Source organism: Panthera tigris, chromosome C1 (genome assembly GCF_018350195.1).
Source record: "Panthera tigris isolate Pti1 chromosome C1, P.tigris_Pti1_mat1.1, whole genome shotgun sequence".
In the NCBI taxonomy this organism is placed as follows: domain Eukaryota; kingdom Metazoa; phylum Chordata; class Mammalia; order Carnivora; family Felidae; genus Panthera; species Panthera tigris.
In genome coordinates, this window is record NC_056667.1 from 187,036,702 (window position 1) to 187,054,570 (window position 17,869).

Genomic DNA, 17,869 nt, shown 5'->3' on the forward strand with positions numbered 1-17,869 from the left:
ATCTATTAAAATTCAGACTATGGTAAGTGAACTAAGAACCATTCCCTTCCCAGTTAAGCAAGATGGAAATTCCACTCTCACCCTGTGTAGCCAAGAACATAGGGCTCCTGCTCACACAAGTCTCAGTCAAGAGTTATGTTCCCAGGAGGGGCAGGGTATCAGCATTTCATATCCTGTCCTCACTTACCTATTGGCTAAGTCTGGACAGTACAATCAAGAGGTGCAAGCTCCCATTTCCCACCCAGATAACAAGACCCCAGTCATAAGATTGAGACTATGATTTGGGTGTGGCATGCTGAGAATACAGGAGCCCTGGGTCATGTGACCCTGCTCATAATGTGGTAGTTTCATTCAGGAAAAGGCAGGCCAAAAAGACTTGAGATTACCATCACCCTCCTCACTTAGCACTCAGCTCCCAGAGCAAGGATCTTATACAGAAACATGTCATTGTTTTCATTCCCAGATAAAGCCCTAATTTAGAGATTTTGCCTGGAGAGAGAAGCAGACTATGAAATAGCTCCAAATCTTGTCCCAAAGAACTGACTTCCTTTGCAACAAAGTACAGAGAAATTCAAGCCTAAGGATACTCCCCAGAACAGTGAAGGCTGTGGTGAAAAGCAATTGGGAAGAGATTGGAAGACTCATTGGACATACAGGCTAAAATGTAGGCCAACTAGTTTGCCTGAAAGAATCGGGGAAAAAGCCAATGGGGACGAGCCTACCTAGGTAGGGTAAGAATAAATCTCAGTGACCTTGGAAAATATCCTCTCACAGGAGTCCAAATTTTACTGGTTTTGTTTGTAGAACAATTTATGATCCAGAGCATTCTTAAAAATAATAAATCAATGATATGGAAATTAGTGGTGTTTAACAGCTGGGTGTGATCAGGGAAAGGGACTGTCAAAGAGAACCCTTACCAAAACAAACTGTCATCCCAGGGTGACTGTGGGTAAACCTAATTCTGTATCCCTTTTCCACTGTTGGGAGCTGAGGGGCTGGGGGAGGGGGGATAGACTTCACCAAAATAATCCAGCCTGTCACTAAACAAATAAAGCAAGCAAATAATAACAACAAGCCCCAAAGGAGAAGACCAGTAGCCAAAGTTGCTAAAATGTATTATCTAAAATGTCCAGTTTCCAACAAAAAACAGTAAGGTAGGCCAAAACAAACAATAAATAGTAAAGTATGACCAAACAATGGCAAGAAGGCAGGAACTCAAACTGCCTGTGAGAGCAAACCAAATGTCATATTAACAGGCAAAACCTTCAAAGCAACCCTTATAAATACATTTAAAGAACTAAAAGACAGTATGATTAAAGTAAAGGAAGTGTGTTCATAGATAGGGTAATTAACTAACTAGATGGAGAGAATCCTCTCACAAGGTAAACATTATATCAGCACACTTCAAACATCTTACAATTTTATTTATCAATTTTACCTCAGTAAAGCTGAAAATTTTGTTAAAGCAATCTTTAAAAAGCAAAGGAAGGTGTTGTGACAATACTGTATCAAATAGAGAGTATCAATAAAGAGTCAGAAATTACAAAAAAGAACCAAATAGAAATTGTGAAGTTGAAAACTACAGTAACTGGGGCATGTGAGTGGCTCAGTCAGTTAAGTGTCCGACTCTTGATTTCAGCTCAGGTGATGATCTCATGGTTCATGGGATTGAGCCCCATGTCAGGCTCTGCACTGGCAGTGTGGAGCTCTCTTGGGATTCTCTCTCATCTCTGCCCCTTCCCTGCTTGCGTGTGCACGCTCTCTTTCTCAAAATAAATAAACTTAAAAAAATTTTGTTTTAAAAGTACAATAACTGAGGGGCACCTGGGTGGCTCAGTCAGTTGGGCATCCAACTTCAGCTCAGGACATGATTTCACGGTCCGTGAGTCTGAGCCCCACATTGGGCTCTGTGCTGACAGCTCAGAGCCTGGAGACTGCTTCTGATTCTATGTCTCTGTCTCTGCCCCTCCCCCACTCACGCTGTGTCTGTCTCTCTCTCTCAAAAATATATAAACATTAAAAAACTTAAAAAAAAAAAAAGTACAATAACCGAAATGAAAAATTCACTGGTGAGGATCACCAGTAGATCTGAACTAGCATAAGAAAGAATTAGCTAACTTTAAGATAGACTGACAGATTATGCAACCCAAAGAACTGAGAAAAGAAAAAAGAATGAAGAAACATGCACAGTATCTAAGTGAAATGGCGGGCCAACATCAGAAGTAAGAGTTTCAATAAATTTCAATTGAATTATTCAATAATTCAATAAGAGTTTCAATTTGAAACAAGTTTCAAAAGGATGGCGGGGCAGAATTTGAAGAAATAATGGACAAAATGTCCCAAATTTGTTGAAAACATCAATGTACTCATCCAACAAGCTTAATAAAACCCAAGTAGAATCAATGTAAAGAGATCCATATCTAGATACTTCATAAGCAAACCACTGAAAGCCAATGATAAGGAAAAAATTTCCACATTCACAGACTGGAAGGAACAATATTGTCCAGATAGCAATCAACTCCAACTGATGTATGAATTCAACATGATGATTGTAAAATTTATATGGAAATGCATACAAGTTAGAATAGCCAAAACAATTTTGAAAAAAAACCAATGCTGTAGGGGCGCCTGGGTGGCTCAGTTGGTTAAGCGTCCGACTGCAGCTAAGGTCATGATCTCGTGGTTTGTGAGTTCGAGCCCCACCATGGGGCTCTGTGCTGACAGCCTGGAGCCTGCTTCCAATTCTGTGTCTCCCTCTCTGCCCCTCTCCCGTTCACGCTCTGTCTCTCTCAAAAATAAATAAATTAAAAAAAAAAGAATGTTGTAGGACTTATACTACCTAATTTCAAAATTTACTATAAAGTCACAGTAATCAAGACAGTAGGGTACTGACCAAGGTCAGGTATATAGATCAGTGGAACAGAAACTAGAATCCAGAAACATACCCTTACATTTTTTTTTGGTCACTTGATTTTAACAAAAATGCCAAGAAAATACAGTGAATAAAGGAATATCTTTTCAATAAACGGTACTAGTACAAGTAGATATACATATGCAATAAACAAAAAAATAAACCTTACCTACCTCACACAATACATGAACTCAAAATGATCATAGTCCCACAGATAAGAGTTAAAATTATGAAACTTCAAGAATACATAAGAGAAAATCTTTGTAATCTTGGGTAGGGAGATCTAGATGTGATACCAAAAGAACAACCCATAGAAGAAAAAAAATGTTAAGTTGAACTTCATAAAATTTAAAAAATTTTGTGTTTCAAGAGGCAAAATTGAGAAAATAAGATGACTAGAATATTTACAAGTCATATGTCTGACAACTTGTATGAAGAATAATTGTGCAATTTAATTATAAGGTAAATAACCCAATTAAAAAATTGGCAACAGATCTTAACAGATTTGTCAACAAAGATATATGAATGGCCAATAAACACAGGAAAAGATACTCAACATCATAGATAGAGAAATGCAAATTAAAGCCACAAATTAAAAGCGCTAGAATGTACATAATTAAGAAGATAATACCAAATGTTGACAAAGATGTGGAGAAACTAGACCCCTCATACTTTGCTAGTGGGAATGAAATAGTAGTAGAGCCATTTTGCAAAACCATTTAGCAGTTCCTCAGAAAGATAAAGTCAAATTTGCCACATAACCTAGCAGTTCCATTTCTAGGGATCTAACCAATAAAAATAAATCTTATGTCTATACTAGGAGAAGTACTTGAATGTTCACAGCAACAGAATTACAACAGCCAAAAACTATAAAGAGTCCAAATGTCCATCAACTGATAAATGGATAAATATAATGTGGTATAACCATACAATGGAATACATTCATAAATAAAAATAAACTATAGTTAGCAAAATGTGGTGTATACATATAATGGAGTATTATTCAGACTTGTAAAGGAAGAAAATTCTGCAATATACCACATGAATGGATCTTGAGGACATTATGCTAAGTGAAATAAGCCAGTCACAAAAGGACAAATACTATATGATTCCACTTACATGAGGTACTTGGAATAGTCAAAATCATAGAGAACAAAGGAGAATGTTGGGTGTTAGGGGCAGAGGTGGGGGAATGGGTAATTATCATTTAATGGATACAGACTTTCAGTTTTATAATGAAAAAAGTTAGAGATGGATGGTGGTGATGGTTGCACAATTTAATACCAGTATACACTTAAAACGGGTAGGATGGTAAATTTTATGTGTATTTTTCAATAAAACAATTAAGGGGGGAAAAAGTAATGAACTACTGCTATTTGCAACAACATGGATGAATCTAGAAAAATATTAGGCTTAATGGCAGACATAAAAAGCCAGACACAAAGGGCGAACTTTTGTACAATTTCAGTCCAGGAAAGGGAAATTTAGAGAGACAGAAATCAGATTAGTAATTTTCTAGGACAGAGTGGGAGCAAGGATTATAAACAAGTACAAGAGGCTTTTGGGAAATATTCTAATATTCACTGAGGTGATAACATGCACAACTCTATAAATTTACGAAAAATCATAGAATCTTACACTCAGAATTGGTAATTTTTAGGTATTTAACTTACACCTCAATAAAGCTGTTAAAAATCAAGATTTTATACAAATCTATACAAATATCTGACAATCTAGACAAAACGAAGAATTTGAGAAAAATATAATTTGCTGAAATTGATTTTAGTACATATAGAAAGGTTAAACAGAACAATTTCCATTGAGAAGAAAACACAAAAAATGCACCAGGCCTAAATGTCTTCACAGGGAAATCAACTGCAATGCAGAATTAGTAAATAAAATATCAACAGATTAATGCACAATGACAAAGCTGGACTTATAACTGGAATGCAAAGATGGTGTAGTATCAGGAAACCTATTAATATAATTTATCATATTAATACATTTAAGAAGAAAAATCAAATAACTGCTGGCATAGATATGGAAAAAGCTGTTGGAAAAATTCAACAACCATTCCTAATAAAACTCTTAAGAAATTAGGAGTGTATGGATACTTTCTTTTTTTCTAGTTTATTAATTTTGAGAGAGAGAGAGACAAGGAGAGAGAGACAGAATCCCAAGCAGGCTCTGTGTTGTTAGCGCAGAGCCCAACATGGGACCCAATCTCATGAACCATAAGATCATGACCTGAGCTGAAATCTAGAGTTGGACGCTTAACAGACTGAGCCATCCAGGCACCCCATGGATACTTCTTTAACGTCACAAAATCCATACCTCATTTCAAAAGCCAACATCTTAATTGATTCAGAAACATTACAGGAACTTCCACTAAAATTAGGAAATGCCCACTAATATTCAACTGGTTCTGGAGGTAGTAACCAATGCAATTAAACAAAAGAAATCAATTACAGTAACAAGAACTGGTAAAGAAAAAACAGGATTATATCTATTTGCATATGACATGATGGTATACCTGGAAAATGCTAGAAAATCAATGCTAAAACTAACTCAAACTATAAAAAAAATTCTAGGTAGCAACATATAATATTAACATACAAAAAGTCAATAGAATTTTGGGGCACCTGGGTGGCTCAGTCTGTTAAGCTCTAACTCTTTGATTTCCGCTCAGATCATGATCTCACAGTTGTAAGAGAGAGGCCCATGTTGGGCTCCATGCTGAGTGTGGAGACTGCGTAAGATTCCCTTTCTCTCTCTCCCTCTGTCCCTCCCCAGCTTGTGCTCTCAGTCTCAAAAAATAAATAGATAAATAAATATCAGAAGTTTAAAAAAATCAACAGCATTTATTTATATACACAAATTAATAACCAGTTAAAAATATAATGGAAAGGGGTACCTGGCTGGCTTAGTTGGTAGAGCATGTGACTCTTGATCTCAAGGTCATGAGTTCAAGCCCAACATTGGGCATAAAGATTATTTACACACACACACACACACACACACGTATATGTAATGGAAAAGAAAACCTCACTTACAGTGACAACAAACAAGATAAAATACTGAGAAAAAACAAAACTGTTCAAAACCTATATTTAAAAAAACCTGTATATAAAAGATACACAAGAAAATTTTAACAAATAGGAAAAATGTCCCTTGTTTCTGGTTAGGATGCCTCAGCACCATCAAGCTGTCAGTTTTTCACATTTAATATAATCACAATAAAAGGAACAATGGGTTTTATGCAGCTGGACAATATGATATAAAATTTATATTGAGGGGCACCTGGGTGGCACCTGGGTGCTCAGTTGAGCATCCAACTTTGGCTCAGGTCATGATCTCACAGCTCATGAGTTCAAGCCCCGCGTTGGGCTCTGTGCTGACAGCTCAGAGGCTGGAGCCTGCTTCGGATTCTGTGTCTCCCTCTCTCTCTACCCCACCCCTGCTCACACTCTGTCTCTCTCTCTCTCAAAAAATAAACATTAAAAAATTTTTTTTAATTTATATTGAAAAACAAACATGCAAGAATAGCTAAGAAAATAATGAAAAGGATATTAGCCCTACCAGATATAATAACACAAAAGAAAACTTCAATAATTAAAACCACATGGCATTGGTACATGCACACATCAATAAAATATAAATAAAGTCCAGAAACAGATCTAAATACAAACAGAAACCTAGTATATGATTGGAAATTATCTCAAATTACTGTGGCAAAGATGGCATTTAAAAAAAATGATATAAAAGGATGGCCACTTATAAAAGAAAACATTTAATCCACTGCTAATACCATATGGCTAAATAAACTCCAAATGAATTGGAGGTCTAAATGTGGGGGCGCCTGGGCGGCTCAGTCGGTTAAGTGTCTGACTCTTGATTTTGGTTCAGGTCATGATCTCAAGGTTCGTGAGATCAAGCCCTGAGTCTGGCTCTGTGCTGACAGTGCAGAATCTGCTTGGGATTCTCCTCTCTCTGTCTGCCCCTCCCCACACTCATGCTCGCTCCCTCTCTCTCTCTCTCCTCTCTCTCTCCAAATAAATAAACATTAATAAAATAAATAAATGTAAAAAAAGTACACGAATACTAAAAGACACCATCAATGAATTTTTCTAACCTGATTCTTCATATGACAAAAATCAAATCCAATAAAAGAAAAGACTGATAAATTTGACTACACTAAATTATTTTTAAAAATTTACAAGGCAAGAAACAACCACATGAAAAGTCAAAAGACAAATGACAAAGCGGGAGAAAATATCTGCAACATAACTGCTTGGGGAAGATATTCAAGGTAGTTTCTACTGAGTGCCCACAACTGCTGGATAGCGGAGGTACACTAGACCGTAAGATAGACATGGTCCTCACAGTTACACAGATACATCTGGACAGGGGCCCAAACATACAAAACAAATAATGACTTCAGTTCCACTTCAGTGTGCTACAAAGTAGAAGCACAGGTATTGGATTCCTGTATAGAGAGACCTATACAGGTTTTAATGTTGAGGAATTAAGTATTAAATTAAAAGTAAAGAATTTTAAATAATACATTATCCATTTATATGATGAAATTATAATTTCTTAACCATTTTCAGAGTTATAAAACTGAGGTGCTCCAAATTCTCTTATTTGATAATGGTTTTCCTTGTGATCTTTGGCTGCTGAAACAAAAGCACATAAAAGGTAAGTTGAACAAGGACAAATTTAGCATGCTTATTTGCTGTTAATATTTTGTAATTATTGGTTTAAGTGTTCAATTGGCCAAATCAGTTTATAATATATATAAAAGGGAGATGTAAAAATTTAAAGAGCCATATATAAAGATTACATTTGTGTGTGTGTATGTGTATATACATGTACATATGTGGGTACATATGTATATATGCACACACACACACACAGATGGTTCCCTACTTACAATGGTTTGACTTACCATTTTCTGACTTTATGATGATGCAAAAGAGATACACATTCAATAGAAACTGTACTTCGAGTGCTGAATTTAATATTTTCCCCAGGCTAGTGATATGCAATACAATATTCTCTTACGATTCTGGGCAGCAGCAACAAGCCACAAATCCCAGTCAGCCATGTGATCACAGGGTAAACAACCGATACACTTACAAACTTCTGTACCCATAAAACCATTCTGTTTTCAGTTTCAGTACAGTATTCAATAAATTACACAAGATATTCAACACTTTATTATAAAACAGGCTTTGCGTTAGATCATTTTGCCCACCTGTAGGCTAAAGTAAGTGTTCTGAGCACATTTAAGGTAGGCCAGGATGAGCTATGATGTTCAGTATGTTCGACGTATTAAATGCATTTTGACTTACATTTTTTTTGGTATAGAAGAGAACATACATTTTTGATTTTTTTATTTTTAAAAATGTTTTCATTTATTTTTTATTTTAATTCCAGTATAGTTAACATACAGTGCTATATTAGTTTCAGTGTTCAGCTTACAGTATTTTCAACTTATGATGGGTTTATCAGGATGTAACTACACCTAAAGTTAAGAAAGATCTGTAACACAATAGATACAACTTATATATATAAATATAAATATATATATATATACTGTATATGTGTATGTATGTAACATGTGTATATACATATTATATGTATATGTATGTATACACCTATACATACGTGGCTCTGTGCTGACAGTGCAGAATCTGCTTGGGATTCTCTTTCCCTCTCTCTCTGCCCCTCCCCACACTCATGCTTGCTCTCTCTTTCTCTCAAAATAAATATTAACAAAATAAATAAATGTAAAAAATAAAAGTACACAAATACTAGAAGACAGCATCAATGATTTTTTCTAACCTGAGTTTTGCATATGACAAAAATCAAGATCCAATAAAAGAAAAGATTGATAAATTTGACCACATTAAATTATTTTTTAATGTAATTGTAATAATTGTAATTATTCAGGTCCTTTGTTATATCTATGTTCCCTTGAAAGTTAAAAGTTTTCACATTCCATGTAAATTGGTATAGCCATTATAAGGAAAACAGTATGAATATCTCCATATTAAAAACAGAACCACCATATGATCCAGCAATGCCACTTCTGGCTATTTATCTGAAAACAAACAAACAAACAACTATCTTGAAGAGATACATGCATCCCATGTTCATCTTGGCATTATTTACAATAACCAAGATATGGAAACGACCTAAGTGTCCATTAATGGATGAATGGGCAAAGAAAATGTGAGATATATCTATATACATACATATATATATAGATATATACACACACATACATGTACATATGTACATATATATGTACATGTATGTATGTATATACATACACACACACTGGAGTATTAATCAGCCATTTAAAAAAAATGAAATCTTGCCATTTGCAACAACATGGATAGACCTTGAGGGAATTATACTAAGTTAAATATGACAGAGAAGACATTTTCTGTATGATCTCACTTATTTGTGGAATTTAAAAAACAAGGAACAGGGGCACCTGGGTGGCTCAGTTGGTTAAGTGTTTGGCTCAGGTCATGATCTCACAGTTCGTGAGTTCAAGCCCCGCATCCGGCTCTGTGCTGACTGCTCAGAGCTTGAGGCCTGCTTTGAATTCTGTGTCTCCCTCTCTCTCTGCCCCTCCCCTGCTCACGTCTCTCTTTCTCTCAAAAATGAACATTTACAAAATTTTATTAAAAAAAAAAAAAAGGCAAACTAAAACCAAGCTCAAAGACCAGATTTGGAGGTTGCCAGAGGCAGGGGATGGGGGCGGGTGGGGGGGGGTAGGCAAAATAGGTGACTAAAGTGGGAGCACCTGGGTGGTTCAGTAGGTTAAACATCTGACTCTTGACTTTGGCTCAGGATATGTCATGGATTATGAGACTGAGCCCTGCTTCAGTCTCTGCACTGACAGCACAGAGCCTGCTTGGGATTCTTTCTCTCCCTCTCTCTCCGCCTTTCCCCCATTCATGCTCGCTCTCTCTCTCTCTCTCTCTCTCTCTCTCTCCCCCTCTCTCTCTCAAAATAAGTAAATATTTAAAAATAAATAAATAAATAATAGGGATGTAATGTCTAGCATGGCAACTAGTAAATAATACTGTATTGCATATTTGAAAGTTGCTGAATGAATAAATCTTAAAATATCACAAGAAAAAATTTTTGTAACTATGTCTGGTGACATAAGTTAACTAGACTTATTGTGGTGATCATTTCACAATATATACAAATATCAAATCATGCTGTGAATCTGAAACTAGTGTATCATTTATATATCAATTAATAAAAAAGTTTTCACATTCAAAAGCTTATCCCCTTCCTGGTGGACCTGTGTCTAATTCTGCATTCTCTGAAAGTCCATTTTATATTTTGTTCTGCCTGATTTCCATGTTTTTGCACAACAGACATTCACTTTATGTGTACAGTTGTAAGCAGCTTCTCCACATTCCTCACCTATAACAAAGTGAGAGTAGTAGTGATTTCATACCAAGAAAAAGATCAAACATATGTGCTAAAAGAGAGCATACTCGGGGCGCCTGGGTGGTGCAGTCGGTTAAGCGTCTGACTTCAGCCAGGTCACGATCTCACGGTCCGTGAGTTTGAGCCCTGCGTCAGGCTCTGGGCTGATGGCTCGGAGCCTGGAGCCTGTTTCCGATTCTGTGTCTCCCTCTCTCTCTGCCCCTCCCCCGTTCATGCTCTGTCTCTCTCTGTCCCAAAAATAAATAAAAAACGTTGAAAAAAAAAAAAAGAGAGCATACTCTTAAGGGTTTTTTTTGAATGTTAAAAACCAGGGGCTCAATAAGTTAAGTGTTCAACTCCTGATTTTGGCTCAGTAATGATCTCATGGTTTCATGAGTTCAAGCCCTGCATTGGGCTCTGTGCCAAAAGCCAGAGCCTGCATGGGATTCTCTGTCTCCCTCTCTCTGCATGCACTCTCTCTTTCTCTCTCAAAAATAAATAAACATTTTTAAAAAATTAAATGGGAATGCAAGTTGGTGCAGTGACTCTGGAACAGTATGGAGGTTCCTCAAAAAACTAAAAATAGAACTACCCTACGACCCAGCAATTGCACTACTAGGCATTTATCCAAGGGATACAGGTGTGCTGTTTTGAAGGGACACATGCACCCCCATATTTATGGGGGTGCACTATCAACAATAGCCAGAGTATGGAAAGAGCCCAAATGTCCATCGATGGATGAATGGATAAAGATGATGTGGCATATATATACAATGGAGTATTACTCAGCAATCAAAAAGAATGAAATCTTGCTATTTGCAACTACATGGATGGAACTAGAGGGTATTATGCTAAGCAAAATTAGTCAGAGAAAGACAATTATCATATGACTTCACTCACATGAGGACTTTAAGAGACAAAACAAATGAACATAAGGGAAGAGAAGCAATAATAATATAAAAACAGGGAGGAGGACAAAACAGAAGAGACTCATAGAGAACAAACTGAGGGTTACTGGAGGGGTTGTGGAAGGGGGGATGGGCTAAATGGGTAAGGGGCACTAAGGAATCTACTCCTGAAATCATTGTTGCACTATATGCTAACTAATTTGGATGTAAATTTAAAAAAATAAAAAATAAAACAAGTTAAAAAAAAAAAAAGACCCTACAAACCAAAGCTCTTCAGGCAGAAAAAAATTGTGTGTTTTTTTTTAAAAACTATCTCCAAGTATGAGGTGTATATTGAGATAAATTATGCCCCATTATTAATTCAGGAGCCAGTTTCTCACATAATACACCTGTACCTCATTTGCAACCTAGTAAAAACAGACACCAGAAACAAAAACAAAACCAATAACCAAACAAAAACAAAAAGCCTAAGATTTTGACATCTTCAACTATTATCAAGGGCATTTTTCAAAAATATAAATGAAATATAAATGTCTCCTATACACAACATGAATAGTGTTGCTGATGTATAGTGAGCTTAGAGGGAGGAATACATCTAAGGACAAGGCAGTAATATCTGTACTACACTCTTATAAAATTTGATGCTCAGTTTGGAAAACTCAAAAGAAAATAGAAAAAATTAAATCAACCAAAGTAATCAAAAGAAAAACAAAATCAAAAGAAAGGTGTAAGGAACTCAGGGTTATTTAGCAAAATATATAGAAGAAAACAAGTACTAACAAAAATATAAACTAGTTAAGCTAAGCTAATGTCTTACAGAGGAAACTTTAAGCCAAGAAGTCTTATTAGGACAGAAAGGGTCATTATATTGATAACAGATTAATTCACTGAACAGATATAAGAATTCGAAATTTATATGCAACCATCACTTCAAAATCCTCAAAATATAAAAAATGAAAAACTACAGAGAGAATGAAAATCCACTTCAATAGCAGGGATTTCAAAACACATTTCCCAATTATTGATACATCAAATAAATTAAAAATTAGTAAAGATATAAAAGACTTAGAGAAGCACAAATAATAAGCTTGATGTAATAGACACACAGGCTTCTGCATTCAACAGTTAGAGAACACATATTCTTCTCAACCACATGGGATAATTAGAACAACTGGCTACTTTTTAGGCTATAGAGAGCGTCCCAATAATTCAAAGAATCAGTATCACAAAGATACATTCTCTGACCATAATGAAATTAAGTTAAAAATCAATGATGGGGTGCCTGGGTGGTACAGTCGGTTAAGGGACCAACTTTGGCTTAGGTCATGATCTCGCGGTTCATGGGTTCAAGCCCCATGTTAGGCTCTGTGTGGATAGCTCACAGCCTGGAGCCTGCTTTGGATTCTGTGTCTCCCTCTTTCTGCCCCTCCCCTGCTTGTGCTCGCTCTCTCTCTCTCTTGAAAATAAACAAAAGTTTTGTTTTAAATCAATGACAAAAAAATAATTTCAATATCTCCTTAATTTGGCAATTTCAGAAACACAGCTTAAAATCACTCATGGCCATAGATCACAGAAGGTATTAGGAAAAGTTTAAAACAATTTAAATCAAGTTATAATGAAAATACCATATATCAAAGTTTATGGACATCCATACGATAGATTAAGCAATAAAAAGGAAATACCAACACAAATTACGTCAGCGATGAACTTCAAGAGTGTTACATGAAGTGAAAAAAGTCAAATACATATTACATGATTCTAGTAATATGAAATGTCCACAAAAGGCAAATTTATACAGAGAGAAAGTAGATTAGTTGTTGACTAGGAATGAAAATGGGTATTACAGCAAATGAATGTGAGGGATCTTATTAATGAGAGGATGAAAAGGTTCTAAAACTGACTTATAGAGATGGTTAAAACACTCAGTAGTAACTAAAAATTACTGAAGTGTACAACTGAATGAGTTTTATGATACATAAAATATACCTCATAAGGTTTTTTTTTAAAAAAAACTTGTGGGATACAGAAAAAGGGAAATTTTAGCCTTAAAACACAAAAAAAATAATAAAAGAAAATAATAAAGAACTAAAATTAATGAAACAGAAACAAAGATTCAATAGACAGGATTAACAAAACCAAAAGTTGATTTGTTGAAAGAATAAATAAACCTTTAGCAAAATTAATTAAGAAAAAAAGAAAAGGAACAAATAAACATTTGGAATTAAAAAGTGGATATAACTACTGATATAGCAGGTTTTAAAAGATTAAATAATGCTACAAATGAATGTTAAAACTACACCAATATCCATTATATTTCATTTGGAACTTTAAAAAAAAATGTTCTCTACCTGGGTACTGGATTATGTATACAGAAGTAGCTAACTTTTGGAACATACATTTGAAGCTATGTTAAATATAGAATTCCATAATTATTATGGCTTCTTAAATTGTTTCTCAGTACGATCTGTATTTACGTGTACACTTAAAAATGCCTCTCACATGGGGCACCTGGGTGGCTCAGTCAGTTAAGTATCAAACTCTTGGTCTCAGCTCAGGTCTTGATCTTGGGGTCATGAGTTCAAGCCCTGCATTGGGTTCTGTGCTGGGCATGTAGCCTACTTTATAAAAAAAAAAATGCCTCTCATATTTACTGTCACCTATCCTGTGCTATGTAGTTTATAAATATTATCTCTAGCCCTAATGTCTCTGTAAGGTAGGAGTATATGACTCCTGTTTCAGATGAGAAAAATGAGGTATAAATGACTTGTTTTAAAAAGCCGGCACTCAAACCCTGATTATTCTGGCTCCAAAGCCACACTGATTGAATATATATGATTGTATATATAACATGTATTTATAAAAAAAAGAAAGTATGAATTTAAATGTGAGGAAGAGCTTGAAACTTAATTATACAACTATGAAATAAATGTCTACATTAGAAGTCCTTATCTTAGAGAAATTAAAAATTCCCTTAAGAAAACAAGTAGACCCTCTGATTAGGTACTCCTAGAAAGCTAACTCACTGCTGAGCATAGCCTCCAGTCCCACATGACCAGGAAGCCTGCAATGAGACCCTGGGAAGTTGCAGGGCATATCCTATCACCCACCCACCCAAAGAAGCAAGTCAGCAGCACCCCCCAAGCTGGAAGCATAACCTGCAGCCTACCTCACTAGCAAGCTCTAATGGTAACCCTGGGGAACATCACGGCCCAGCTTACAGCACTGCTTAGCAGCAAACTCCAGTCTATAGCTCTGCTTGGCACTGGAGCCCAGCTGATGGCTATGCCCAATTGTTGAGTACAGCCTGCAGTCTCACCCAGGCAGGGAGACCAGTCAGTGACCATACCCTTTGTGAAGCAGAGCCTCAAGCCCTGCCCAATGGAGTACAGCATGAGGCCCGCCCAGCTAGGAAGCATGGCTAGCAATCTTGCCCAACAGCAGAGCACAGCCACCATTCTGCCTTATTTAGAACTGAGCCTCGGCAGTTCTGCCTAATCACAAAGCACAGGCTGAGGCCACATCAGACCATGAAGCCCTGCCTGCAACCCTGCCTGAATGAAGAGACTGGGCAGTGGCACCATTTGGCCAAGGAGCATACCCAGTAACCTTGCCTGACCAGAGATGACTGTGAAACCCTGCTTAGTGACCCTGCCTGACCTCAGAGCACAGCCCTACCAGCCAACAGCACCGCTTAAACACACAATAGAGCCAGTGGGCCACCCCCACCTCAGCATGAACAGCAGCTTCACCTAGTCAGAGACAACAAACCATTATAATTATGTTGTCAAAAGTCAAAGATAGAATTTTGAAAGTAAGAGAAAAGTGACTTGTCACATATGAGGGAGCCCCTATAAGACTGTAAGCAGATTTTGAGGGAAAACTATAGGTCAGGAGAGAGCGGTAGGATATATTCAAAATACTGAAAGAAAAAACTCAGCAAAGCACACTATACCCAGCAAAGCTCTCTTTCAGAAATGAAAGAGAGATAAAGCCCTTCCCAAAGAAATGGAAGCTGAGAAAGTTCATCACCACTAGACCTCCCTTACAAGGAAGGCTAAGGATACTCTACAAGCTGAAATGAGAGGATGTTAAATAAACCCCGTAAAACTGCATGAACGTATACAACTTGTTGGAAAGGGTAAATATATAATCAAAGGCACATTCTATAATATTGGAATACTGGTGCATAAATCACTTTCTACTCTAGTTGTTTTGGGTTTTTTTTTAATGTCTATTTATTTTTGAGAGAAGGGAGAGCACGTGTGCACGCACAGGTGTGAGTAGGGGAGGGGCAGAGAGAGGGAGACAGAATCCAAAGCAGGCTCCAGGCTCTGAGCTGCCAGCACAGAGCCGACATGGGGTTCGAACTCACGGACCAAGAGATCATGACCTGAGCGGAAGTCAGACACTTAACCGACCAGCCACCCAGGTGCCCCTTTCAACTCTAGTTTAAAAGTCAAAAATAAACCTTAAAAATAACTATAATAATTTGTTATTAGATACACAATGAAAAAGATGGAAATTATAATATTAGTAACCTAAAAAGTGAGGGAGAGAAATGTATAGAGTTTCTATGTGGTATTGAAGTTCTTATCAGCTTAAAATAGGATATTATTTCACATAAGCATACAGAATGGAATATTTCTCAGCCATAAAAAAGAATGAAATCTTGCCATTCATGACAATACATGGGCCTAGAAGGTATTATTCTAAGTGAAACAAGTCAGACAGAGAAATATAAATACCATATGATTTCCCTTATATGTGCAATCTAAAAAAAAAAAGAAAGCAAAACAAAACAACAATAAAAAGAGACACATAAATACAGAGAACAAGTGGCCACCAGAGCAGAGTGGGGTGGAGGCATAGGCAACATAGATAGCAGGGATTAAGAGGTACACACTTCTAGTGATAAAACAGCTAAGTCACAAGGATGGAAAGTACAGCACAGGGAATACAGTAGATAATATTATAATAACTTTGTATGATGACAGAAGGTGACTACACTTAACATGGTGAACATTTTGTAATGGACATAATTGTCAAATCACTGTGTTGTATACTTGAAACTAATGTATGTCAACTATCTTTCAATTAAAAATATATAAAAAAAAAAACTAGGGAAAAACATTGTGACATTAGTGCTGGCAATGATTTTTTGCAAACGACACCAAAAGCACAAGAAACAAAAGCAAAAATAAAGATGATATCAAACTAAAAATCTTCTGCACAGCAAAAACACAAAAAATAACCATAACAAAACAATCAACATTCAAAAACCCAATCACATTTGCCTACAGAATGAGTAAAATATTTGCAAACCATGTATCTGATAAGGGGCTCCTATCCAAAACATGTAAGGAATTCAAACTCAATAGCAAAAATAAACAAACAGTAACAGTCTGTTTAAAAAATGGGCAAAGAACCTAGATACACATTTTTACAACCAAAGAAGAAGACATATACATGGCCAACCATACATGAAAAGGTGCTCAACAACACTATTCACTCATCAGGCAAATACAAATCAAACCACATTGAAATATCACCTCATACTTTTTAGAATGGCAGTCATCAAAAAGACAAGAGGTAACAAGTGTTGGACAGGATGTGGAAAAAAGGATGTGTACTGTTGGTGGGAATGTAAATTTGTGTAGCCACTATAGAAAGCAGTATGGAAGTTTCTCAGGAAGTTAAAAACAGAAATACTATATGTTCCAGCAACTCCACATCTGGCTATATATACAAAGGAAATGAAATTACTATCTTGAAGAGGTATCTGCACCCCCATGTTCAATGCAGTATTATTTACAACAGCCAAGACATGGAAACAACCTAAGTGGCCATCACAGATAAATGGATAAAGAAAATGTTATACATGTACATATATAATAGAATATAATTGAATGTTATTTAGTCTTAAAATATAAGGAAATCCTACCATTTGCAATAACATGGATGAACCTGGAGGGCATTATGCTAAGTGAAGTAAGCTAGAGAAAGACAAATACTGTATGATCTCACTTAAATGTGAGATCTTAAAAAGTCAAACTCAGAACAGACTGGTGGTTACTAAGGTCTAGGAGGTGGAGAAAATGGGGAAATTTGGTCAAAGGGTACAAACTTCCAGCTATAAAATTAAGTTCTGGGGATCTAAAATACAGCATGGGGACTATAGTTAACAATATACTTGACAGTTGCTAAGAAAATAAATGTTGTATGTTCTTGCCTCCACAAGATATATAGTAATTATGCGAGGTGATGGATGTTTTAATTTTATTGTGATAATCATTTCAAATACATCCATCTATCAAATCACACTATACACCTTAAACTTACACAGTGGTATACATCAATTATAACTCAATAAAGCTGAGGAAAAGAAGCTAACTCAAAAGTGTACAGAAGAGACTTATAAAATGACTTAATATGTTTTCTAATTGAATGGATATTAATACAATCTGTTTTAAAAGGTTGTGACAAGCTGTTTTGACATTTAAAATGTGGTCATTTCATATTTTAATGAATTTACCATCTTACCTGGTTTACTTCCCAAGCTCACTTCCTCATCTGACAAAACTAACCTAAA

The 17,869-nt window shown here is 36.1% G+C and overlaps 1 protein-coding gene across 4 annotated transcripts in view; it reads right to left on the reverse strand.

Annotated features, from left to right (window-relative positions):
- The window catches only part of ICA1L (islet cell autoantigen 1 like), an 88,900-nt gene that overhangs the window by 31,073 nt on the left and 39,958 nt on the right, over nucleotides 1-17,869 (reverse strand). For 3 of the 4 annotated variants that reach the window (XM_042995090.1, XM_015541004.2, XM_042995089.1), the window contains exon 10: nucleotides 17,821-17,864. In XM_042995090.1, the coding sequence (XP_042851024.1) occupies nucleotides 17,821-17,864 (44 nt within the window). Of the gene's footprint in view, nucleotides 1-7,512; nucleotides 7,588-17,820; nucleotides 17,865-17,869 lie in introns of all 4 variants that reach the window. The other variant, XM_015541005.2, reaches the window with a different exon arrangement.